This window comes from Neodiprion pinetum, chromosome 4, assembly GCF_021155775.2.
Source record: "Neodiprion pinetum isolate iyNeoPine1 chromosome 4, iyNeoPine1.2, whole genome shotgun sequence".
Lineage (NCBI taxonomy): Eukaryota > Metazoa > Arthropoda > Insecta > Hymenoptera > Diprionidae > Neodiprion > Neodiprion pinetum.
In genome coordinates, this window is record NC_060235.2 from 36,238,846 (window position 1) to 36,264,057 (window position 25,212).

Genomic DNA, 25,212 nt, shown 5'->3' on the forward strand with positions numbered 1-25,212 from the left:
AAACAGTTTGAATGGTTGGGGTGCTTTTTTTTCCGAATATTTTTTTTTTTCGGTCCTATCGTGAAATTTTGTTGGAAATACAAGAAAAAAAAAAGAAAAAAAAGTGTGGTACACTTATTGCGGCTGGTGTTAGCTCTGCGGCTCATTCAGTTACTTCGGGAAATCAGAAAAAAGATAATTATAATTTCGAGCCATGCGCCCAATCTGTGAGTCAACTTTACACATATTTATTTCTACACGCCATCAACGCCCCTCGCAATTTCACATTATGATCGTGACTAAAGTACAAAAGATAGTCAATCATCTTCATAATTCAATGGACTGCCTTGATAGATTTAAACGTTATCGTACATATCTCCAAATATCGAAGTCCACGTATCTGAAATGCAAAAAAGAGCTCAACAGCCCCATTCTATACACAATTCTGAACAAAAATATGACAAGTAATTTTCATTTGACGCAAAAGTAAAGAAATGGCAGGGATTATACGAAATCGCAAAAGTAAATTTTTCACGTTTAAGATACGTGACTTCGATATTTGAAGATACATAGGTAAGCGTCGAAATCGAGCAGGGCACCCTCTTAAATTGAGTTTTCGTCTCTGTTGATCACGTGACACATGTCGACGAAGATGCAGAAAAGATACATAATATGCACAGAAATTGCAAGCAACCGAACACAACTTACATACAACCCGAAGTTGGCGAGATGACAAAGGTCAAACGTTCTCACTGCCAGCAGAAAATAGGTGCTAGAATATGGTTTGGTTGTTTTTATCGTTTGTTCGAGGAAAAATATTTTTTACAACACACGGAGATGCATTCAAGTATAAAAAGGCAAGATTTGTCTAGACATCCCCCTGTACCGTTACAAAGCAGCAAAAGATGAATGAATAAATTTTGCTTATCATAATATATATCATATTATCACATTCAGATGAGATCGTAGAAGATGAGCTGAAGAAAAGATCGAAACTAATCAACTACCTTCAGGCATTGTGCGAATCGTACTTACAAAAATTGATGAAAAAATTATTCATTATTCAGGAGGTTGAAGGAGTTTCTCGATTTAAAGAAAAGTTGTTGGTTCGCTACTTTGGGATTGTTTAAAATTCAGTAAACCGGCTCGATCGGTAACCAGCAGCGATATTACACGTATACCAATTTCTTGGACTACGAACAATTTTTAATTATACATGATTTTGTTTTCTTTGGGTACTTTTTTTTTACCTACAAAAATGGGATACTATTAATTGCTATAATTAACAATTGTAACATTTTTTGTAACTTTTACTTTGCGCACTCGTATCGTAATGTACTACTGTACGCGGTCAACTTCAGGCACGTTTTTCGACAATTACATTTTTTATTTCTGCTAATCTGACCGCACAGGCCTAAAGTTTAATCAATTTAATACAAAAAGTATCTGTATCTTTTTTTCTAAAAGTTCATAGTTGCTGAAACATTGAAAGCCGAATATTATATGGGACGTCATCATTGTCTGCAGACGAATGGTTAATATTGGCTAGTAATAATAATTATCATTATTATTATTATTGTTTTATTAAATATGAAAAAATCATTCAAATAATTACGATCAACACGTACTGTAGTATCCATGTCATTGTACGAGTACAGAAGTTTTTTATTTCAAATTCCAGGATCATCGAATCATTTTGTAACATCCGTAGTGACCAGCGGTACGGAGCTATGCTTGTAGACTTGACTACATATTACATATTCGCCACACCAGCTATCCTGCTGTCTCGACATTCAATTTATATACGCAGTATTTTAGGAGCTCAGGCTCGATTGGGCGGAATCTCAAGGCTTCCGAGGAACCGAAAAACTCCGGTAAAATGAGTGAAACTTGCGCCTAAAATAAAACGACATGTTTTACTGTAGATATATATATTAGCAATTTTGTTTTCTACCGTATTTCGAGATTTGCGTTTGTGCATTTACGTGTGTACCTACGAAAAACGGGAAATTCTATATCTTGACATCCCTGCGTGCGACCTTTCGATATACCATTTTACATACAAAATTTGCCTGATTAATTTTTTTCAAATATTCTAACCGGCTGCATCATTGGTGACGAGCTAATTGTTCATTCAAGTTTATCGGTTAATCCGTGTAATTTCACATCTTATACTTTCGCAAGACAACGTTCCCTTAACTTCTTACTTAACGAAAATACGTTAAACTTCTTCGAAGTCAGTTAAATCCGGGTTGTCTACCACACTCAACATATATACTCCACGATATGTAATTTATATAACTTATATACGTACGTGCCGCATGCGTAATATGTACGTGCAAGCAGCTCGAAAGCCGTTATTATTGCATCGTAAAGGGAAAAATCTAAAGCTTGAGATGCCTTGCATGAGTCATACGCTATCTTGTGGAACGCCAGAATCGACGAGGGTATGTATGAAGAGTAGTCTTAATCTGAAACGTTGTTGATATGCGGTTGTTCACGAGTGTTGTACAATACAGCTTTCCATCGTCAAAATTATTAACGTTATATCATCGTGTGATTTACTCGATAGTCATACTGACGCACCGAAACCGTAATTGCAGCATACTATCAATTCCTGCGTATTCACTCACGTGATACAAATGAGGTGAGTGTCCCAATTATTACCGTTACCTATTATATTGTGTTTATCTATTGGATCCAACCCCTCTCCTCTACCATTATCTTGCCTATACTGAGCCAGCTGTGCAAAACCGTCGTTCCTCGATCCGACACTCTAAGGACGTTGCCTACTCCCGGCGGAACTGCCGTTTGCAGACGTTCACGCGATGCAAGTTTTCTCCGACATTTATAAAGATATCGAACTTCTATTAGAAGCATCTTGAAGGCGTAGGAGTAATCTGTGCCGTGTATTTTTCCGAATTTCGAGTCGTAGAAAACAGCACTGGAAATGAGCAAATTTCCCGTTGTAATAAAACGAGAACGAATTTTTTTTTCACAATTTTACGAAATACACGGCACAGATACAGGAAAAGTATGGTATTCCACGCGATCGAATGTATATATTTTATTTATTGACGCGCCATTACTTTTGATTATGTTTCGTACCATAGATTTCGCTGATTTTTCAATACGCCTTATCTATCAATTTCTGATATACTCCTGCATAGCTAACTCAATTTTTTTAATTTACTAATTTTCTTTTGCATATCTATCGATGTATATACATATATGTAACACTTTTAATTTTTCCTGGCGTGGTTGAGAGGTTGGGACGGGATAGGGTGGGTTTCTTCATCGCAGCGACCTCCACGTGGTGAGACCTGGATCATTGATGGCAATGTATTTAGTAGGGATGCGTGATTCTAGATCGATCCACTCAAGAATCGAACTTTTGGGTCGAGAAAATAGATCTTTTGTATTGATAATTTACTAATCGATTTTTCTAGAATCGATTCCAAGTCTGCAAGGATCGGAAGGTTCACAAATGTTCAATTAAAAAAAGTTTTGAAAGTCTATTTTGGCGTTCTGTATTTTATGGATAATATAGGTTTGAGAATACAAAAGAATCGACCAATTTCTAGCGCTGAATAAATCTAATATCACAACTAATAAAAAAAGCTTCCCACCTAGTCGGCTGAATTTGTGTAATATGTATATGAGAACTATTGCTGTGATAAACAAATATGACCCAAAGCAAACTATTGTTAAATATCAAAACTGTTGAATAAGTACTACATTTTTGTGACACGATTTTTAATCTTCAATATAGCTACCGGTTTCCAGTTAAACTAAAAAGTAAAAATAACGATCAATCTTTTGTGTCCGATTTTTTGGCTGTGTGGATTTTTCCAAAATCAATTTGAATCGATTCTGAGAATCGATCTTTTGCTTGATATCGCCCATCCCTAGTATTTAGTCATGAATTAGCTAACTGCTGTTTCGGGTAATTTCTCTTGTAACATTTTTCACTTTCCTGCAACGAGTTATGCAACAGATCTCTTGAAAACTCGAAGATTATTCAATGATTTCTGCAACTTATTATTATTTGCATAATCAATAAATATTTGAAATAATATGGATACGTGCCAACCTCTCCTTGGATAAACGTACCCTAATCTCATCAACCACGCGAAACGCATACGGGCTTCCAGTTATATTCCTCGCACGTCAGAACTTCAGAACGTTCAAGTGCAAGCAGACTGGTCCCAACGGAGTGCAGAGTGGGGGGCCATAGAACGCGAGGGGCATAGACTTAAGTCCCGCCCACTCTTCCCCTTGGCCGCCTGTGTGTGTGAATTTTTTCACGTTTAAAAAATTGTAATTTCGAAACTGATCTTTCGATTTTTCTCTTTCAAATTTCACCACCGGCTACCAAAAAATCTGATAAAAATTCGGAGACTCTTTTTTGTATCGGCAATAACACATCGTACTAAAAAATAATCAAAATCGCAGGGGGTGAGGTACAGGGGCTGCTAATTTGACGCGAAGCGCTCGAAATATTTGCCGTATCTTCGATAATTGCTGTAAATACGTGTGTACAACATTATATCGTTGCAGTAAATAACCCTACAATTAGCGCTCAAGGCAAGTAAGAAAATTACGCTTGCTTGTGTGAACTGTTGGTTGCGTAACTCCCCACGTATGTAGCTTTACCCCCACTGCGCACACGCCGCAAACGTCATGGTTGGCAGGAGCACCGTCGACCAACTATACCGAATTCAATTCAGACGAGCATAGCGCCCCGAAGCTCCTGGTTCCGGTCGCAGGAGTTTCTCTTCTTTTAATTTTAACCCGGCCGGTTCACTGACGAAAGCTTGGTTCGTGTGTTTTGTCATGATTTTGGTGACAGGCGCAGAGAATATTTTAACGATAAACGGAAACCCGACGATTCGTTGACTTACACCGGTTAGAGTCGTCAGCGAAAATTGTGAAACTGTAAAACATGCCAAGCTTTTGTTTAAGACACGATCAAGTAAAAGGGAATTAAGAATAAGAAGAAAAAAAAACAAACGTTTAATCGGTAATTCGAGAAAACTGAGAATCGGAGGTTCACCTTAAATTATCGAAGAACAGTTGAGTTTATCCACATCGTCGTGACTGTACCGAACGATACAGAGGATTTTGGATAAAGTTTGTGGATCGTTGAGCAGGTGAATCGTAAATCGGATAAAATTCTGATCTATAATTTTAGTCCTAAAGTGTATTTCGAAAAGTGATGCGAGCGTTGAAAAATTTGAAATACATTTAAATTCCACAAGGTTGCGTCAGTTTTTATTTCTTAAATTAGTAACTGTCAGTGTGAGCCAAGTTCTATAAATTTCTTAACGCTGCACTCTGTACAGCCGCCAGTTGTACGATTAGTTGGAGAAACGACACTCGCGGTGATAACGCCTAACCCTGACATCCGTCCTAATGACTTAAAATTAGATGTGTTTAAACAAGCAGCAGATAAGAGATTGTGAATTTACTGCGGAAAGATTTTCAATTTCAAAGAAAAAACAATTCCGATGAAATTGAAATCATGCACTGGCTTTGAATTATTATTGGCTACAGGTTTATCGCTTCGAATACGTGAAATAAGTAAACATTAATTTGAGCCCAATTTCATTATTTATCACCGACAGTTTCAGACATCTTCGGCAAATGTAGAATAATCGTGGAGCGATGTGATTTAACGTACATGGAGCGCCATGGTGAACGCGTAGATGACCACTTTACTTTGATATAAAGTCGCAAATACATTAAGTACTCGCTCACTTTGAAATACCCCGATCAACTTTCGAGCCGCGCTTTAAGAGGGTGCCAAATATCGAAGTACACCTACTTTAAACGAGGAAAAGGGCTTAACAGCTCCGCTCTATAAGTAATTATGAACAAATACGCTCCGATGCATTTTCATTTGATGTAGAAATAAAGAAATGGATCCGATTCCAGGAAATCGTAATTAGTAATTTTTTTCAATTCGTACCAATATCAAAATAACAATCTAATGTTTTGAATGCAGTTAAGCCAAATCCAGGTACACCATCTTTTCTGAGAGTTAAAACTAATCGAATAGTCGGATAATTACGAATTCGTGTCACGCGAATGTACTAAACGCGATTGCCAAATGGCCTGTTATCAAATGGTCGGATTAATTAAAGGCCAATTTATTCTTTAACTTCAACTCTGCTAACCACTTACTCAAATCTCTTTGTACCATCGTTATCGCACTGTTAAATATTTCTGTATAAAACTTCTTACTCTGTATCGTAAGTTTTATTCGAATACGAAACAATTTTAATTCACCACACATTTTACCATTCAATTTACTACACAATTTAGTAAATTCGAATTATTATTTATTTTTTTTTTTGTACTTTTCCTATAAAATTTTAGTAAAATCAAAAATTTTCAATGTAAATGTAAGATAAATACATAGTAGTTTACGTCGCTGCACCGAATTTGTAAACTTGCAGTCTGATTGCACCAATTTTTACCAGTGCGTATAAGTTAAAACGATAATTAAGAAGCACGATGATGTGACCCGACTCAAGACCTAATCTCAAATCTCGATTGAACGGGTCACGGTTTTTGAGTAATGATTATATTTTTGCAACTTGTATCTGTTCAAGTTATAGAGTGAGGCGGACCGGAAGTATGAATATACGGAAAAAAATTTGCCACGTTAATAGAAGTTGTGACAAGTTCTACGAAGAACGTGATAGGACGCCCTAAGTAAAGCGTCAACGCACTCGCTGTGCTTAAGCATTTCTTGTCCCGCCCGACTGTTCCTTTCATAGCAAGTAATTGTTGAATAAAGAAGGACGGATCAGCCGAAATAACAGTCGGTTTATTGGTTCACAGAATGCCGCGTGAAAACGTAACAGAGTCCGTGGACCCAGGAATCGTTCCATCGTCAGAGGATACGGATAATCGTTGTGCGAGCATCGACAGGGCACGAATGAAGCCGTCAACGTCATTTGATTCGGACAACTCGTCTCGAAGACGCAACTCCTCGAGATCATCGCCGGAAAGTTCTGACTCCGAGCAGACGTCGTCCGACGATGAGTACGACAGTGAAAATGAGGAGTTGAGTGACAACACGCAAGTCTCAGGCATGGCAAAGGGGTTGAAGGGGCTCAATCTGAATTCTGCGAGAACGAGCACCGATGAGAATGCACCGAGCGACGGTGCATCAGATTCTGAATCAGATTCAAGTGGGGATGAAATCGTGGCGCGAGGTCCGAACATTACTCGTCGTGCAAGCAAGAAGCGCTCAGAACCCTACCATCCGAACGACCGTGGAAGAATCGAAGGAAATTACCAGTCAACCTTAAATCTACTCGACCATACTTTGCAAGAAGCGGTCGGCTCGGTATACAAATCGGATCCAGTGCTTTTCGATGGACTGGTGGATAAACTGGTGAATAACAATACTTAAGCCAATTATAATATGTTCGAAATTCTGGGACACTTGATCTAATTTCACTACAAGTTTCATTTGAAAAATAAGATTCCTTCTCCAAACGTTTCAGAATTTAGTATAGTACCACATTAACTTTGTAGTTTTTTATCCTAGGCAAATTGAAGCGAATAAGTATGTTGGTTACATAGGAAATAGATCAAAACCACCTAACGATTTACCTTACGATTATTTGAAGAGAAATTGTGAAGAATTTAATCACGCTGCAAATCAACGAATGACTGTTCATACTAACGTGTGTATTCTACTTTACAAATATCCAAAGCTCTGTGAAACAAATTCCATTGAAGCGTTTGGAAATGACTACAATTGGACTCCGGGCAACTTATCGAGAAACATGGCTACAGTTCCAGATATACACCTTGAGCAATCAAGCCCAAATAACTTCTCGCTTACGGTAATGTGATATTCTATTGTGAATTGAAGATATGAAAATTTTTTAAAACAAGTCGGATTGAGATAATTAATAATTATTGGGCCAGTTTTGATAGTCTTTCAAAAATATTTTATAGCCTTTTCAGTGGGAGGGGTTTCCTTCATCACCATCGACATCGCAAATTTGCGACACCCCGAATCATAGTCCAGAAGGAAGTTCTAGCCACTGGAACCCGGACGAAAGCACCCAATATTTGTTCCATAACTCGCCAATAAATAACATGCTCACTAGCTGCAATGATAAATGGCTTCCGAATGGTAATAGCGTAGAAACGCAGAGCAATTCATCGGGGAAACAATTTTTCATCGACTCCCCAGGCTCTGATTACCAACTAGAGTCACAAGTACTTACCGATTTTACCGACGCGGAAACCTTTCGGAACTTGCCCCCATATAACGCCTTGCCGTCGCCGGGTCCGATAATGGCCGATAATACCTGTATTGAAACCAAAGTATTAAACTGCGACTATGGCAACAACGAAAACACAATTGGAATTTACCATCAGGTACCCAACATTTCGTCTTCCCCGACAAGTTCAGATACGAACGGTTCTCTTCCATCCCCGATTCACAATCAGACAACTCTGAAACAAATCAGCATGACAGGTACCAATGGTGGAGCAGTAACATACTCCACAAATCACCATTCCACAAATCAACAGTGCGAAATCCGTTTTGACAGCGACAATACCTGGAATTCGACGAAATCCATGCGATCGAAAAATTTGCCACCTACGAAATCAAGCCAAACATTGCCGAGGACTGAGGGTATTTTTCAGACCCCAAGGAAACCCGCGAAATTTCGAGCCACAACGGCCACACGGTAAGATTGGAATTTGTCTATACTATCTTAAACAACGTTGCAAATTTACTCCACACAATTATTTGATAAGACTCACGTAAAAAACTTGTGTAATGTAGCAAAGAGCCGGACTACGTGGCTTGCTTAAAAACACCAACAATACCAGGTTGCGACAGTCTGATGGAAAATGTAAGCAACTCTGCAGCATCTGAGGCCGCAAGTGAGATGATGGATTGGAAAGAAAGCTACAATGCCGCGGGCGACTCGTAAGTAACTCACAAACGGACGATAAACATTTCAGATCCTATGAAACAAGGGTGTTTCGGTAACACTTCTTCTTCCGTTATTTCGGCACCGATGAATCAATTGAATAACTTTTCTGCAGGACCCTAATGGCATTAATACGCAACTTGAAGCCAGATTCGAAACCCAGAATCGTAGCTTTGGTGCGAAAGATGAAAACTCGACCCGAAACGTTCAGTTATAAGAACCGATTCGGACACGATGCTCTGTACTTGGCAGCAATTTTTCATCCCGAGCTTCCGGAACTAAGTCGTTTTATAGCAGAGGCCTGGATACAGAGCATTACCAACTCGACGATACCTATCGACATCCAGCCTACTAGATACGACACGCATGACTCGGTAAGCAAAATTTGAGCTAACAGTGTTTCCCGGAGATTCGATCAACGCGATAGACGGTATCGAAGCGGATGCTTGTTTTTGACAACCGACTACGATTCAATTTCAGGACACGCTGCTGCATTTGTTGGCGGCTAAAGGAGATAGCCACGCGAACATTCTCAAAGAACTTGTGTCGGTCGGGTCCAGTATGTTCGATGTGTCGGCGATAAACATCAAAGGTGCGTCCGATCGCTGTAACCCTTTTCCATACTGAATATGAAATTTGAAAATGTTTAACCTGTTTCAACATGGCCTACATTGTCTGAACAACTTTCTTTCGATCATTCACAGGGAAGATACCTCTTCATGTCGCTGTGGAATGCCACAGCGAGGAGAAATCTACCGTAGAGATATGTAGATTGCTATATAAGCTAGATTTCTATTGTGACATTGAGCATATCACATTGGAGATGTTAAAGAAGCAGAAATTAATTGAGGTAAATTTAAACACCATCTGTCTCAACTACTCGGAGTTCTGATATGTTGATTAACGTCGTAAAATTGCGTTAGCAAACACAGACGTTTGTTATTTAATATTTGCAATTGACGCTTCGCAGGTTTTTCTCGGTGAACGCGGTAGCAATACGTCCAGCACTGGTAACTAGATGGGTGATAACCTTACAGGCCATGAAAGTTTATCGCCTAAGCGGTCGGATTGCCGATTGCTTATTGACCCCGACTGGAGGAAAAGGCTACGCTTACAAGATTGATACTGGTTCTATCTGAACGGGGATGATTTAAGAAGAATGTGTTGCGTGAAGAACAGAAAACACAGTTAATGTAGCTGCTGAAAATCTCACATTACGACAATGCCACAAGCATGTAATATAACATTTTCATCGTACGCCGTTTAACCACTTAGCAGTTAGGTGAAAATGAGATTTTTTTTAAAGATTTGTCCTACAATTCAACGACCTCAAAAACAAATTACAGCCAAATCGGTTTAATAAATGTATGTTGTCTCTTTTCAAACGCTCACATCAGTGTTACGTCACAAAAGTGGGACGACTATTTTCTGCCCATATGTGTGTCACTGACAGTTAAGGGGTTAAATCTCCATAATTAAATGTTATGCGGGAATATATGAATCTCAAACCGGCAGCAGATGCCGGAACGGCTGACCAAACTAGGGTCAACCCTATCTACTCGTATGTTAAAGTGCTAAGCTTCCGAAAGCTGAAAACCGAATATCGCCATGAAATTCGACACACATATATATTCTATTTGAATGATTCAATATTTCGATAAATATTGCGAGTCGCCCAAAAATTCTTTTAAGGGGACGCTTAGATAGGCAAATGGAATGCGTGTGCCAAAAAATTTCATGGCAAAATTTGGTTTGCGACTTTTGGAAGTACACCCTGTTAAGGTAACAAACGTGGCATCAATCGATAGTTTAGTCGATTTAATTTTATTTTTATCTCAGTGCAAAAATACCTACAAGCCTTAATATTTTTTTTTGTTTTAAATAATATAGAGTCTTAAATCACTTCAGATGATTTAATTTACAGTACTCCCTCCGTAATTTCTCTCTTTATAATTTCTCGATGAATCAGCCACGAGGTGCGGAAATTACGGAGAGAGCATTGTATATATAATGTACAAAGGACGAGAGCAGTTCCATAGATATATTTTTATATACCACTGGGATGTTTTCCTCGCTCTTAGATGCCTCCGAACAGGGAGTAAAGTAGTACTTTTAAGTCCTAGGGAGTAAAAACGACTTTTACTCCCTTCTCGGATTCTCAGGGCTTAAAATTGGAAGTTGCTTTTTTTTAGTCCTTGGGACGCGTGGTTGGGTTGAGTTTGGGTTGAATGTTATACGACCCCATGAGATATGTCGGCTCGGAAGCTCGGAAAACATGGCAGGGGGTATATAAAGTATCCTGTACACCTCGGGAGTAAGCCATTTTAAAGCCTCGGGCAATTTTACTCCCTTGGTGCACGATCTACTATTTTAGATTCGTATAACGCTGAGTATTTTTATAATAACCTATACACGCATAGAAGTACAGGCAAGCGTTATTCATTGTTTTATCAATTTTACAATCGACTTTCGCTATGTGATAACGTATGCCGATCTGATCGTATGGTAATGACCAGAGCGTCATTCCCACGCATCTGTCACCCGTATTGAAGAGAATTTTCTTGAGATTCTTCAAAGAGAAACAGAGCCGAAAAACTAACTGTATGTAAACATTTGCGAAAGAAATAGAATGACTCGATTGATTTCCTCGTGAAGAATGCTCAACGCGAATGAATATAATACCTGAATTCGATCATTTGAAAAATTCAACTTGATCATATGTTTCGCCTCGAGACAGATTATAAATAATATGTATAACAGACGTGCATTTTCATCGCGATAATGTGATTTCAAGTTAATGGCTGTAATTATTGACGTGGACAAATATGTGCCATTCATTCCACAGAACACAAAAACTTTTGTCCTTACATACAATTCGAATATTGTTATTCCTATTATTATTACTATTAAGATCATCACTATTATTATTATTGTTAGTACTCTTATTATGGTTACTACTATTACTTCTTCCACTACTATTATTCATCTTTCTCTCTCTTTCCTGTGATATATCGTGTTTCTGTACCTTATTTAACTGACGCACCATCAGAAACGTGTGAAATTGCATTTTCTTGGGTAGACATATTTATGACATAATGACCTTCAAACTATAGTCACACGATTTTTGATACGTGGACGGTACATTTAAAGTATATGTTTACTTTTTTAATATTTTTTATTCAATATGTATATATACACAATATGGAGCATTCCATGTCAGTTCGACCGGTAATTTCTCCTCAATCATTTTTATTCTCTTCACAAATTTTTATACGATTCCTCAGTCTCAAAAAATTACTCCTGAATTTGTTCAGATTTTTATTTCCAATCGCGAATTTTCTGATTATTCAAACTCATCTAACAAACGGCATTTTTTTTAAATCTCATAATCAAATATTATCAAAAATCGGGTTTTTTTCCTTCTATGTTGTTCTAGCACTTTAAAGATTATGAAAAAACAAAACACCACGTTTCAACGTTCAGTTAATTTTTGAATAATCATCAAAGATTCTGTACAGAATTTTTGCAATTCTTTTCTTAGATACAGAATTTTGTTAATGTTTGAAAAAAATGTTGTAATATTGAGACATCGTGTTTTGTTTGTTCGAAATTTTCAGCGTTAAAAAAAAAAAAACAATAGTAAAAACTACCCATTATGGGACAGGTGTGAAAATGATCGGAATGGAAAGTAAGATTTTTGACAATTATTTGAGATTTTCACAAAGTGCCATTTTTTTAGATGGATTTGAATAATCATAGAAAATTCACGATTGGAGATAAAAATCTAAAAAAATTCAGGTGTGTTTTTTTGAGACAGGAGGATCGTATCAAAAATTGTGAAGAGAGTCAAAACTAGTGAGGGAAAATCATTGGTCGAGTTGCCATAGATTGCCCCATATACACATACAAACTAGTGAATCAGCATGCGGTCATGTGCCAAAAGATAAGTTTCTTCGTTTCAATTTTTTTCTCTTTATGACTATTCACGTTTAATTTTTTGAACGTTTATTTGATTTTGTACTTTTTTAATAAATGGATTCAATCTGCTATTGCATTTGTCTATTTTTTTGAACCCTCAGGGGTCTAGCTATGTTTGCAACAGTTGGTTTGCATCGAGGCTGATTTCATGCATGGAAGGTACTGTAAATATGACTGTAAGTTTTACAATACGCAGGCTCATTAAAAGAATATTCTTTGCATAAAATGTCTACAAGCCGTTGGACAATTTCTCAACGTCGAATACCCTTACAATAGTCAAAGTTTAATTGAAACCTTGCTGATGCTAGTCTTCCTTTCGAACTTTCTGCACGTAACAACGTTATAATTAACCGTAATTGCCATTCTGCGAATATCTTGGAATATATTACGATCGCTTATTACAGCGACTCTAGTATTTATACAACGTTTAGACACACCGCTTTGCAGTTTTTTTTTTCGATCGCGCATTTGTTATTTTGAAATAGATTTCGTTTCAGGGAATAGGAAAATACATGTAAAATTAACGATTCATATATTGTATAATTACAGTGCAGTGAGAAAGATTCAATTTGGGGGGGGGGGTGTTTCAACTTGATTTGGACGGTTCACAATTAGCGTCAAACATTCCGCCGTAGTCAAACCAGGTGGGGGACTGGGAAAATCTCGCAACAGCGATTTAGTATTTAGCAGAAAAATTTCCAGCCGCGTGTTCGTTTCATAGTTTCATTTTGGTTTCAAATAGATCATAAAAAATGAGGATATGAAAAGGGAAATACATAGCGTCTGCTTTTACATTCGATTCCGTATAATAGAAACGAAATGAAGATTGTAATGAAGAATAAGAAAATAATAGATAACTATCAAAATGGTCAGCGATAATTCATTATATTTACCGATTAACGATGTAATTAATTTATTTCATATTTCATTGTTTATCGCTATAATTTTGATTATCATTGTCAGTGGCAGTAAGCGGAAATGAATCATACGCGGATATTATTTTTCCGCAAGTACTGACGTAGTCTGCAAAGTTTTCATTTGTAGTTTTGTAACTGGATATCACAATTATCCGGGTTTTCGAACGGTGGTTTAAACAATATTATGAGCAATTCCTCGTCGAGTCTAGACTAGAATCTCGGCTATAATAAAATATTGCAGTAACTTCACGGAAAAAATATAATGCAGATTTCACATCTCTGTGGTGAATATAGGTAGGGTTAGTATTTTTTTTTAGTCAAATCAACGTATCAATTCTGGTAGATCTACCTAAGCATATTGTAACTCTTACTATTGGTTCTTTAACTCTTGTTATCCGATTAGTAAATCTTGCCACAACGGCTGTAGATTAAACTCCAAAAAAGTGCTGTACATGGATATATTCACCACAGGAGATGTAAAATCTACAATATTTTTCTATCCGTGTGAATACGAGTCGTTATACGGAAATTCCCAAATACCCATCAGCATGTGAATGAGTAACGCGTTCGCGTCAGCTCAAGAAAATACAAAATAATCATTAGTCGAATCTTGTTACAGGATGCGGGAAAGCGAGTTTCCGACTACAGCCAAGGAAGTTAATTAACCGCGATGCGACCGAAGTACGATACAGAGACATATAAACCACGGCGATCACTTGACATGAGTCAGTCATTGTAAAAAGCGGCGCGTAAAAGCTGTCCGTTATAATTGAGTCGAATCTTACAGTAGGTACGAGTGCAAACATCGGGTATATCAATAAAGTATTTATTCGTCACCCCTTTCACTGTGCTTCGAACCGAACAGTGCGCGGTCGATTTTTTTATAATATAATAGTACATCAGCGTAACGAATTCGTTTATAAAAATGCATTCACAATAGTAGAGAATACATTACCATCAGGGAAAAATTTGACAACTGTATCAACGTGTTAGAAATATCCCCGATTTTAACCGAGGGGTGCAAACGAGAACGAATCCAAAGAAAATTATTCGTTGAAAGAAGAATATTGTATACAATATACAAACAAATAAATAAATTCAAACAAGACGGGTTCCGAAACAAATCACGATGAAGATCGGGTTAACGATAACAATTTGTTTCACGATAATTGCTGGCTTGAGAGCAGAGGATTTATGCGTCAAGGATGAAAAACTATGGCATCATAGCTGTTCGGCAGACAAGGTACGTCACTGAACGGTCAATTTTTCAATGTAGTAACTATTTCTTAAGATACGCAGGATGTGGAAAATCTAAATTACCCAGTGCCCATCTTATTTTATTTCAGGATAACGACGACATTTCCATGTCTGCGAATTGCCATGATTTCGACACTGTTTCGGTCCGAGTAAGTTCTTGCGTTTCCGTGACTATATCGGAAACTGGAATCGGACTGGAAAACGAGGTGGAATCCCTGACAGTGGAAAACGTGACAAAAGAATTGCAGCTCTCAACGATTTTTAGTGTACAAAATATGAGGCTCATAAAACTTTTGAACATCGGTAACATACCGAACATCACACACTTCAGTTTCACAAATGTCAACAGAATAGGTCAACTTCATATAGAAAATACGAAAATCGAATTTTTCGAGGAAACCCTAAAAAAAATCAACATCAATGAATTTATTCTGATAAACGTGACGATCGAGAAATTGCACGCCCTAGAAATTTTCGACGTCGAGGGACTTAACGTAACGTTTATCAACTGTCGGATAACAGTCAACGGAGGTCCCGTCCAGCTCGAGAACTCTAAACATGGATCCATCAAGCTGGTAAACACAATGTTCGAGTTCGAAAATTCGGGAAACATGAGTCTGAAGGCAGAATACGTCCAGGTATTGAATTGCACGTTTATCCGCGCCTCCGTGAACGTCATCAGCGATTACATCGACGTAAATGACACATGCGGCGACAACGCGAGCTCCTTGACACTCCGATATACCAAACACCTCGAGTATAATCGCAACAAAATACTTATTGAGGAATTGTATCAGCCTGAAGAAGCCAAAGAAGGGAATCAGGTCCCCGAAAAAAACAATAACTCGGTAGTCGACGAAGCGAAAGTTGCTAAAGGAGCAGCCGCGGGAATTAGCTGTAGCTTATCTTTATGTCTCGTAGCAGTCTCGTACATTCTTACAATTAGGATGTAATATGTGTAATGCAAAAGCTTGAAACTCGGTGAAAGAAATTCCCAAAGTGGAACTCTTGATTCTAATCAATCGGTATTACATTTTTTCTTTTCCTCTGGAAAAGCCTGAAATTAATTTATTTTATGTATAGACAAGCGTTCGAGGATGAATAATCCCTACAATTTGAAAACTCTTATAAGAATCTTTTAAAGATACTTATACAATTGGCAGTAAAAGTTTCAAGGAAAAACAACTTGTGGTAAAAAATCTGGGTTGGATTTCGCTGATAATTTTTTACTTGGTCATTCTCTGGGTATTTGATTTTTGTCATATTCGTAATTTGCGCTCCAGTTTTCGATGTTTTCAATTTATAGTGTTTGTATATAAATTTCAATCTCAGTAACGATCTTTATTTTCCGTTTCTATCGTTTCCATAATTTATAAACGTGTAATGGTACGATACTTGCTTGGTAGCATTTAGCAAAAATCTTATCCAACAGAATAATCAGACCGTCCGTTTTCGAAAAACATAGTAGAGCTCGACCTATTGACATTTTTCATGTTTATTTTTATTTGTTATCTTATAAGTTTTTTCAAAAGTTTCCCTGAATCTTAATAAGGTATTTGATTTGCTTGCAAAAACCGTGGGCCATATTTTTTTTTACGCCTGCCGCTTATATTCCTGACCATTCGTTATTACGTAAATATCTATACTTTTAGACTAGGCAACATTTCCTTCACATTTTTTATCAGTTAGTCATAATTCAATATGTATTTTTTTCCTGATCTCCTCCACATTTAGAACCCGAATGGAGAAAATATGTTACTGACAATGAAACACTATCAAGAACATATAAGCACATTTTTACATCCTTATACAGGGTTTGTAACTCACCCAAGCAGTCTCAGTTTTTATTAAATTAAGTAAGTAATTCCTCTTGCGTGGCTAATTTATTTTCATCATATTCATACTTCAATACTTTTAAATTGATATTGCCTACTAGTATATGTTGAGAATGATCACTACGCAATTGAATCCAAAAAATAGATTTCACTGTCAAAAATTCGGAAAAACTTTATTCCATGCATGGAACAATCCATAGAAACCGCATTTATCTCTATTATTAGGGTTCCAAGACGGGCTTAGAATTGTTTAGAAAGTCTAGGTTAGTTATCTTCATTTCACAACTGTAATAATATAACATACATGTGCGACGAAATTTTTTCAATAAAGTTGTGCCATCGGGAAACGATTTTATATTATTTCCGTATCTTTATAGGAAATGGTTTTCAACATCTACAAAAAAAAGCTTCATAATGAAAACTGGTTGTACGTACCACTATGAAGCTCTAGATGTCTGCATCGTTCCAAATTCCTGACGCCTCAGCTTGTAGATCGATTGCTTCGGAATGTAGGCTCAGCGCATCTTTCAAATCATTAATATCCAACAACAGTTGGCTGTTGCTTTCTTGTAAGCGACAAATTGTCTGTTTGTACATATTCAACTGACGCTCGTGTTCCTCTTGAATATTCTGAGATGCTTTGTCCCTCGGTACATACATTCCTGTAAACGTGTCAACGATGAAAGTAGGAGTTGCAAAAATTTGACTGATCTACTCAATTCGACTTTAAACAACTTCAGGTATTAGAAATAGTTGGGAATCAACATGATACGATATTCTAAGATTTATTTTGAGGCCAGTTACCGTTTTTATATTTGTAACGTATTCCACATATTTGGATGGATTTGAAACAGTTGCTAGAATGTCGACAGCTTTGCAGAGTAAGATTCCCGAAACATTTGAATACATACCAACGGATTTTTGCAGCTGATCTCGCAGTTTGTGGCCACTTTGCTGTAAGCGTTTTACTTCATGAGCGTGCTGAATATCCTTGGACTGTAGCTGTTTCCTCAATTTCACTGCCTGAGTATAAATAACACAGTATTTAGTGCAGGTAAGCTAGGCTTCCAAGCTATGTCTGTCTGTAATATTACCTCGTCCTTCTCGTGTTTGAATTCACGAGACAGGGATTCGCATTTGACTTTCAGTCGTCTTTCCCTTTCCTGAGATTCACATAAAAGATACTGCTTCTTTTCCAAATTCTCTTTCAGATGCTTAACATGATTCTGGAGAATGAAAATATTTCAAGTAATAAGTTATTGGAGAAAACGAGCATATATTTCTATCTTGAAAGGAGATATTTTAGAGTACGTGTTTGTTCCGAATCCATTTTTCAGCAACGGTATATTATGCAAATGATTAATAATATTAATGATAATTACGATGCATTTGTTTCGAGTTACGATAAATTGTACTCCAAGACTGCAGAATTTGCAAAATAGTATGTAAAGTATGTTTATCTGAACGGAACAAATTTTGAGTTCAAGTTGAACCTTTGCAAAGTTTAGTAAGTTTAGTTTAATAACCACTATCACTCACCTATATCCAGTCAATGCTGCATGTTTAAAGTAAAAAATTGTCATAAGACACAATTGAAAAGAGAGGTCAAGATGTAAAAACTTCAACTTACAGTGAGACTAGAATTATCACTTGCTGTTCTGTGTTGCACATCACTAGCTTGTTCATTCACCCTCATAAGCATCCTATGTTCATGAACTAAGCCCCAAGATGCGTTTATAAGTTTGACGCAAGTAGATTTTATTGATTCCAAGGACTGAGATTCGTTGATGTTCAATGCAGTTGGAAGAAAACCTAAGGACTCAAGTTCCTAAACAAGATTAAATTTTTTCAAGCATTACCAACCCGATAGTACTTCTAGCAACTAATTCTGTGCAGAAGGCAAAATATAATAAATTAAAAAAAAAAACTCTCGAGAAATGTACATAGGTCTTCGATCATCATTACAGTCTGGATCTTGCTACTCTTAATTTCATCTCGATTATCTCCAACCATAAAAGGAAAAGTTTACATGTGCTGATGCTGAGCTAACAATAAGTTCACGTTTTCAAATTGAATCAATTGCTGCATCTAACGGACATAAATTCTCACCTCTGAAAGGGTGGAAAGAGCCTCGCTCAAATTGTCTAAAGTACAAAAATGAGCTTCCTCGGGAGATTCTCTGTGCATAGCCATCATGGTTCTAAGACTCCTTAGAGATGAGATGGCATCAGAATTCCTTTCCATCGTTGTTCAGAAGATTCAAGAATTCCTATAATGACTCGAAAACAATCGACAATCAAGAATAAGGTAAGAGTTCAAAGAATCTGTAGATTGGTTTTCATTTTCATACACATGTGGCAGTGGATTAAAACCAGTAATAGGACTGAAAGAGAATTTAAAATTTTAACCATATTTCCAATTGCAGAATGGTTTAGTCTAGTAGACTGTCAATTATCCCTCATACAGTTATGAATCTGGTTCAACGTAAATGATAACGCTTAACTAGGATCATAATGATCAGCTGAGGTATGGTAATCAGTAAATTTAATTATATGTGGCTAGCTAGACTGTTATAGGTCTATTCAGAAGTGATTAAAACAATAAATACAATAATAATCAGCAAGATGTACCTTTTTCAAACAAACGACGTTATAATTGACGCTGGGGTAAGTATAATGAAAATTAAATTTAAAAAAAAAGCAAACAAAGAGCGCCTAGCATTCGGGTACGTCTAAATTAATGTCAAATAAACATATACATCTAAGATTTAGAGGGTCAAAGGTTCGCCTGCTGATATTTGTATGTATACATAGGCGGCATCGCATCCTCATTTTACCCATCCCCATTTAACGAATTTAACTATTGGTCCACCACACATTGTACAACTCATACATACGTGTGTGGGTGGAGATACGAAAGTGAGGGATCTGGAGTCGGGTACAATTGCGGGTACGTTTGGAAAACATTATAGTTCTCACAATGTCCACTAGTGCAGCGCTGACGTTGCTAAGGTCAGGATTTTTAAATTTAAGGAAGGGTATGCCCACTGGGTATGCCGTGATCACGTGGTGTAAGCAATAAAAATCGGATGCCATAAACCTGACCATGGAGACCAGAGTACAGGAGTCCGAACGCATATGGCGGAATCGTCGAAAAGTGGTTCGTGAAAGTGATGAAAGATCTTGTAGTTTGGGATGTATCCGCAAGCGATACCAGCGCCTGGTTACGAATAGGATACATACGTGAGGATCGACGATTCAGAATCACCGCGCTGACGGAGCCCGCAGTGGTAGCGCCGCCAGGCGGTTACAATCCGCGGATCGTTCATCACTTTCACCGACCATTTGGCCAGCTTTGCGTTCGGACTCCTTACCTCTAGCAGACCTCTAGTCTCCATGAACCTGACGTTAATGTCCCCAGTGCTAACTTGGTGGACACTGTGAGAACTACGAATTGTACCCTCTTTTTTGGCCGCAAATAAAGCCAAACTAAACGAACTAAACAAGCAGCCTACGTCGATCGTTCTCCTTATATCTAGGCTCCTGGCTGCTCCTGGCCTGGTCATACGTCGCGAAATCTTTTGTACAACGTATTCGATAGTAACGTGTGTAGTGGAGATGCAACGAACTAACCGAAACACTCTCACAATCAGAGTACATGCCTTCCAGCCGGTAGTGTAGAGACCTGTGTTTATTACTGTGATTTAGCAGCGTAGGCTCGTGGAATTAGCAGACACACTTAATCACAAATAATTACTTGGATCGTAGCGTTTTGAAAATATATCTCTGATTTTTTAGCTTGGCGCAACGAGGCAAGGGAAGCCTCAGTACAGAAATTTCTTACCGTTATCGAATTAATTAACATTGCAAGCCTGATAACCGAGTCGGTAGATGTATCGCGTAGCAATTTTCAGTTACCGACACCTGCCGACACCATGTTAATTGTATGCCTAACTAAGAAAAAAAATGTGTCGATCACGTTATTGTGATATTTATATAGTGTCAATCATATTATCTCGATTGCATCAGTAATATGATCAGATGCTACATGAAATGCTACCTGGAATATGTACAGAAACGAGTGAACAAACAATAAAAAACGATACCCTGTATAGAAAGACGAGAATCGAGATGATCGAGATTGCTTATACCACTCGAGATGCACGAAACAATGAAAACTCGAGATACGAAACAGGCCCCCGATAATTACGGCCTATTCTCACTGCAATAACGTATTGTTTCCTGCAGCTACGCATCTGCGATTCTTCTATTAATCACCGAATGTAACTTGGTCTGCAAGCTGGTATTAAATTTGCGTTACACAGACTTAATGATGCGATCTGAATTCTGGACTGTCGACGAGCTGCGCCCGGTAAATGCGCAGAATCGCAATCCACGCTATACAGAATAAAAACATCATTTTTATTACAGAATTACATGGCAGAATTACCGTCGCCCACGCAGTCGGGGCTAAGTTTGAATTCTCTCACAACTTTCAGCTGAACGGAAGATACGTAATAACGAATGAAAAGTAAGAGATAAATCGTAAACTTTGTGTTTCATAGATGTGGGATTGACGCATAAAATAATGCTACCGACGCGCATCTCTATACCTGCTACTGTTAGCTACTGTAACGGTCGCGCTATTTGACCATGAAGTGATAATGAACAATAGAGAAGATAATCGCAGAATAGTAATATGAAAGCACATAAATCAACCAACTTTTCAACAGAATCCATACGATTTTCGGAAAATCGAGCTTCTCTTGTTTAGTCTACACAGTATAGTTCTAAACTGAATTAATTATCATGATAAAGTTGCCGTTGTCAACTTGAAATAGACGCGCATATCTTCAGTTAACGGCGCGATGTTTGTTTCTAGAGAATCGAAGTCTCCTTTTTTTTGGATTTAATCGTTTGTTCTTGCTCAAATTGCAATCTCATCTTTAAGTCAATTATTTTGTGAGGTATACTCATATTCAGCAAATCTACTTCTATCTTCAGTCGGCTCGACATATTCAGATATTGCTTTTAAAATTTACTCGGTTCTGTTCCGCAGCCGTATGGCAACGTCGAGCTAGAGAACCTGGAACATCCAGCTGGTCATGACGTAACGACATACGCGTATAACCTATTTTTGTCCCTGCGACAGTGAATAAGGTTGGCTTGGAACGTACAATAGTTCTTCTCTTCTTATATTTACCGTACATTGTGAAAACATTTTAGACTGCACATTTTGCTCTTCTTCTACATCCCATTTACCATCTGCAGTCACATCACAATTCTCAATAATTACATAAATGGCTGAGCTAATGGTCGAAGGTTCACACTGAGAAGATCAGATTTTGTCATATCCATTGCTAACAAAACGAAATGTCATTGATTTCGTTCATTCTCACTCGACGAGCAACACCGCGTTGCTTTCAGTGCAAAAGTATCCCAAATTTTCGGTACTTCTAAAAGCAAATCGTCAAGTAGAAGAGAACCGAACGAGAGTTTAAGTTCAGCAGCTGTACTAACTGTTGAAGCAGGACGTCAACAGCAGAATATGTACCTGGTGTTGTCACTTCTTGGATAACAATTTTTTTTTAAGGATTTTTTGACTCAACGTCCGAGACTCATCGCTGAGATTATTTCTCTGTTACAGATACAGGGTCAATTCTTTGCAAGCCGTCAACATGGCGTCGTCAGATACTGGTGGTGTGAAGCCATTCGGTATTGCTAGGCGTATGGCACGTGAAAATGAACGTTTGATTGGTATGACAGATGAGGAAAGAGCATGGAGAAATCAGTATCTGAAAGATCAAATCTTGCATCATGATGAGCCGGTCATAGACGACGCTCAAGCGTTCAGACAAAACTTGAACCCTATAAGAAGATTTTACAGAGCGCCTCTCGACAAATTCGAGGATATGCTTGTCAAACCATTGGTAAAAATTGAGTCTGCTTCAAAGAATCTTGTTCTCAACCACTTCGCTAGAACATGTCGTATTAATTGATATTTTCTCACCATTTTCAGGGTTCCAAATGGGCACTGATAGTACGTTTTATGACTGGAAAATTTTTCATAGGGGTTGGCCTTACATATGCCACATATTATTATTTCAAATATAATCAAAATGTAAGTACATTTTTTTGGAATATGTTTTATAAGTAAGTCTTGTAAAAATTTAGAAACCTTAAAAAATTAAGTGATTTTTTAATGTCTAGATATTCTATCTCAAATGTTGTATTTTTCTTCTAAGTATTTACCTTTAACCACCTCACCAAACTAACAAGATATCTATTGTTTTTGTTTTGTCATAGACCTGGATGCGCAAAGGTGGCTGGAGAGTGATTCATTCAAGAAAACCTGTACTCCCTGGAGACCCAGGGTACCCTCAAGTCTCAGATCGTACGAAACCCAGTGACTATGCTAGTCGTGGATTTAAAGATTCCCCGATATAAAAAACAAAACTACACGATTTCTAGTACCTTAGTTGTTATTATTATACACAAGATAAATGTGATGTAAAGATCGTATCTCTGTTGTTTTATTTAAATCATTCATTCAGTAATTAGCTATGTGTAGAATAGATTTAAAAAACTGTGAATGTTCTGTGGAACAATCTTCACTACAGATTGCTAGTCCTATTGATTAAAGTGCAGCCACTTGATACCCTTGTTAAATAAGTTTAATACATCTTGAGCATAAAGACTTGCAAAGCTTATCATTAGGTTCAAGTCGTTTTTTAAGTATAAAAAGCATTCAATATCTGTTAGTTCCATGTAGCTAAGTGTCGGTAAAATAATTGAAGTTAGAATACAGAAAATATCCACACACCACTAGTATACAGTGTCATACACCATTGATCCGATGATGTTAAATTTCGCGCTAAATGTTAGAGACCAATCGAATAATTCGTACGGAACGCGTGCGCGTGCGAACGTCAATATAGGATTTGATTTACGTCACGAAGCAGTGAAACACACGTCGTCGGTAGAGCAAAAATTTTGTTGAAGTTCATGTAACAATTGGAAAGACGATGGTAATGTTTAATTTGTCACTCGTACAAGTGTGCTAGCAGAACAGGACAATCTACATCGTAGGTTATGGTATAACCTGAAATAAGTAACAACCGTGTTTTAACACACAGAAATATACCTAATACAAGTGTTTGACGTTTGACACACGCTGCTCTTTAAGCGTTCTTGCTATCATTTTATTGAAATGAAAGTAGCACGAGCGTATATACAATGAGTCGTACATGCAACTTAGTGTACACGCTTTTGAAAATTCATGTCCTTTCCACTGTATATTTTCCCAGCATGTCGATTTTTATCAACATATTGTGCATGCAAGGAATTCCCTGCCGTTTACAGTTTCTTCTGTTATCTAGCCGTATTTTCATTCGTTCACACGTTGCAATTACATTTCGTTCAACTCGTGAACTTGGAATTTCTTTTCAGATTCATTAGATTTAGTAATCGACTTTCTAGACTTCAATTTCTCTACTTATGTATAACTTTCCACACTCCTAACCTATCATTAACCAAAGAATAACTGGCAACATGTAATCTCAGTATTTGCAATTTTCTCGCAAGACTTTTGAATGGTCGATTTGATAACACGAGATGTGATAGTTCGATTTGTCACAGACATTTTTATTTCTTTCGTATGCCATTTCTTAGTCTAAAAATAAGCTGCTGTTACATTCCTCAATGTCAAATACTCATGCAATTATTCTGTAATCTGGATAAGGCCTAGACAAGTCTTAATAGAGTTCACCATTATCGAACAACAGATTTCAGCACTGAATAATCAAATTATTTAGAACTGTACAAGATCCACCTACTCTTTGGACATTCTAATCACTTTTTAATTTTCCCACCTTCATTACCAGAGTATCATAATATTCTCTATAACATTTGAAAATCTTGCTCAAGGTTTTATAAAGTTGCATTGTACCTTATCAGACAGCTTGTTCACATTTCATTTACCTCACGACTCTGCCAATCTATCCTCTGTCTTTTCTTTCAGTATTTGTATCAGTTTCAGAAATTTAGCTGTCTCTTTTGCAAGATTTTCTCTTTACCTGAGATTGTGCAGCTAGCCTTAAACGTTGTTCACAAGCTCAATTCATTCCGTTTATTCCTGACTTGTGCAATAATGGATTTTGCTAGATGTTCGGAAATAATCTGTTTGTTATTATTTTACAGACTTTTCAAGTTTCCATAAAAAATGTCAGAATCCCGACAAAATAATGACGTCGACCAAATTAACGTGGTAATA

The 25,212-nt window shown here is 37.4% G+C and overlaps 4 protein-coding genes across 13 annotated transcripts in view; 3 read left to right on the top strand and 1 right to left on the bottom strand.

Moving 5' to 3' along the window:
- The window catches only part of LOC124217465 (afadin- and alpha-actinin-binding protein A-like), a 51,123-nt gene extending 31,123 nt beyond the window's left edge, over positions 1-20,000 (bottom strand). For 3 of the 5 annotated variants that reach the window (XM_046623103.2, XM_069135559.1, XM_046623106.2), the window contains exons 1-6: positions 19,572-19,831; positions 19,051-19,210; positions 18,572-18,769; positions 18,036-18,167; positions 17,853-17,964; positions 17,377-17,603 (exon numbers count right to left, since the gene is read on the bottom strand). In XM_046623103.2, the coding sequence (XP_046479059.1) occupies positions 17,389-17,603; positions 17,853-17,964; positions 18,036-18,167; positions 18,572-18,769; positions 19,051-19,185 (792 nt within the window). In that variant the 5' untranslated portion in view covers positions 19,186-19,210; positions 19,572-19,831 and the 3' untranslated portion in view covers positions 17,377-17,388. The other 2 variants (XM_046623107.2, XM_046623105.2) reach the window with 2 other exon arrangements.
- On the top strand, positions 2,605-13,003 carry LOC124217458 (dentin sialophosphoprotein). Of its 2 annotated transcripts, none has more exons than XM_046623087.1 (9): positions 2,605-2,626; positions 6,829-7,387; positions 7,713-7,844; positions 7,960-8,705; positions 8,804-8,950; positions 9,070-9,328; positions 9,435-9,546; positions 9,659-9,804; positions 9,925-13,003. In XM_046623087.1, the coding sequence occupies exons 1-9, from the start codon at positions 2,622-2,624 to the stop codon at positions 9,970-9,972; spliced, it is 2,154 nt and encodes a 717-aa protein (XP_046479043.1). In that variant the 5' UTR covers positions 2,605-2,621; the 3' UTR covers positions 9,973-13,003. The 2 variants fall into 2 exon arrangements, with proteins under 2 accessions (XP_046479043.1, XP_046479044.1); XM_046623088.1 differs by lacking the exon at positions 2,605-2,626 and adding an exon at positions 4,700-5,132.
- On the top strand, positions 13,965-17,332 carry LOC124217464 (uncharacterized). 2 transcript variants are annotated; one of them, XM_069135560.1, is made up of 3 exons: positions 13,965-14,143; positions 14,204-15,092; positions 15,196-17,332. In XM_069135560.1, the coding sequence occupies exons 2-3, from the start codon at positions 14,979-14,981 to the stop codon at positions 16,057-16,059; spliced, it is 978 nt and encodes a 325-aa protein (XP_068991661.1). In that variant the 5' UTR covers positions 13,965-14,143; positions 14,204-14,978; the 3' UTR covers positions 16,060-17,332. The 2 variants fall into 2 exon arrangements, with proteins under 2 accessions (XP_068991661.1, XP_046479057.1); XM_046623101.2 differs by having other exon boundaries at positions 13,984-14,016; positions 14,469-15,092.
- ND-B17 (NADH dehydrogenase (ubiquinone) B17 subunit) lies at positions 19,882-23,462 on the top strand. Of its 4 annotated transcripts, XM_069135561.1 has the most exons (5): positions 19,882-19,890; positions 21,372-21,471; positions 22,588-22,870; positions 22,960-23,061; positions 23,247-23,462. In XM_069135561.1, the coding sequence occupies exons 3-5, from the start codon at positions 22,619-22,621 to the stop codon at positions 23,385-23,387; spliced, it is 495 nt and encodes a 164-aa protein (XP_068991662.1). In that variant the 5' UTR covers positions 19,882-19,890; positions 21,372-21,471; positions 22,588-22,618; the 3' UTR covers positions 23,388-23,462. The 4 variants fall into 4 exon arrangements, with proteins under 4 accessions (XP_068991662.1, XP_046479064.1, XP_046479065.1 ...); XM_046623108.2 differs by lacking the exons at positions 19,882-19,890; positions 21,372-21,471 and adding an exon at positions 21,964-22,100; XM_046623109.2 differs by lacking the exons at positions 19,882-19,890; positions 21,372-21,471 and adding an exon at positions 22,110-22,497.
- The last annotated feature ends 1,750 nt before the right edge of the window (positions 23,463-25,212 follow it).

Coding starts and splice junctions, on each gene's coding strand:
- ND-B17 (XM_069135561.1), top strand. CDS start 22,619: ATGGCGTCGTCAGATACTGGTGGTGTGAAGCCATTCGGTATTGCTAGG. Junction 22,871..22,959: donor ATATGCTTGTCAAACCATTG/GTAAAAATTGAG, acceptor CACCATTTTCAG/GGTTCCAAATGGGCACTGAT. Junction 23,062..23,246: donor ATTTCAAATATAATCAAAAT/GTAAGTACATTT, acceptor GTTTTGTCATAG/ACCTGGATGCGCAAAGGTGG.
- LOC124217458 (XM_046623087.1), top strand. Junction 8,706..8,803: donor CGAGCCACAACGGCCACACG/GTAAGATTGGAA, acceptor TGTGTAATGTAG/CAAAGAGCCGGACTACGTGG. Junction 9,329..9,434: donor GATACGACACGCATGACTCG/GTAAGCAAAATT, acceptor ATTCAATTTCAG/GACACGCTGCTGCATTTGTT.
- LOC124217464 (XM_069135560.1), top strand. CDS start 14,979: ATGAAGATCGGGTTAACGATAACAATTTGTTTCACGATAATTGCTGGC. Junction 15,093..15,195: donor ATAGCTGTTCGGCAGACAAG/GTACGTCACTGA, acceptor ATTTTATTTCAG/GATAACGACGACATTTCCAT.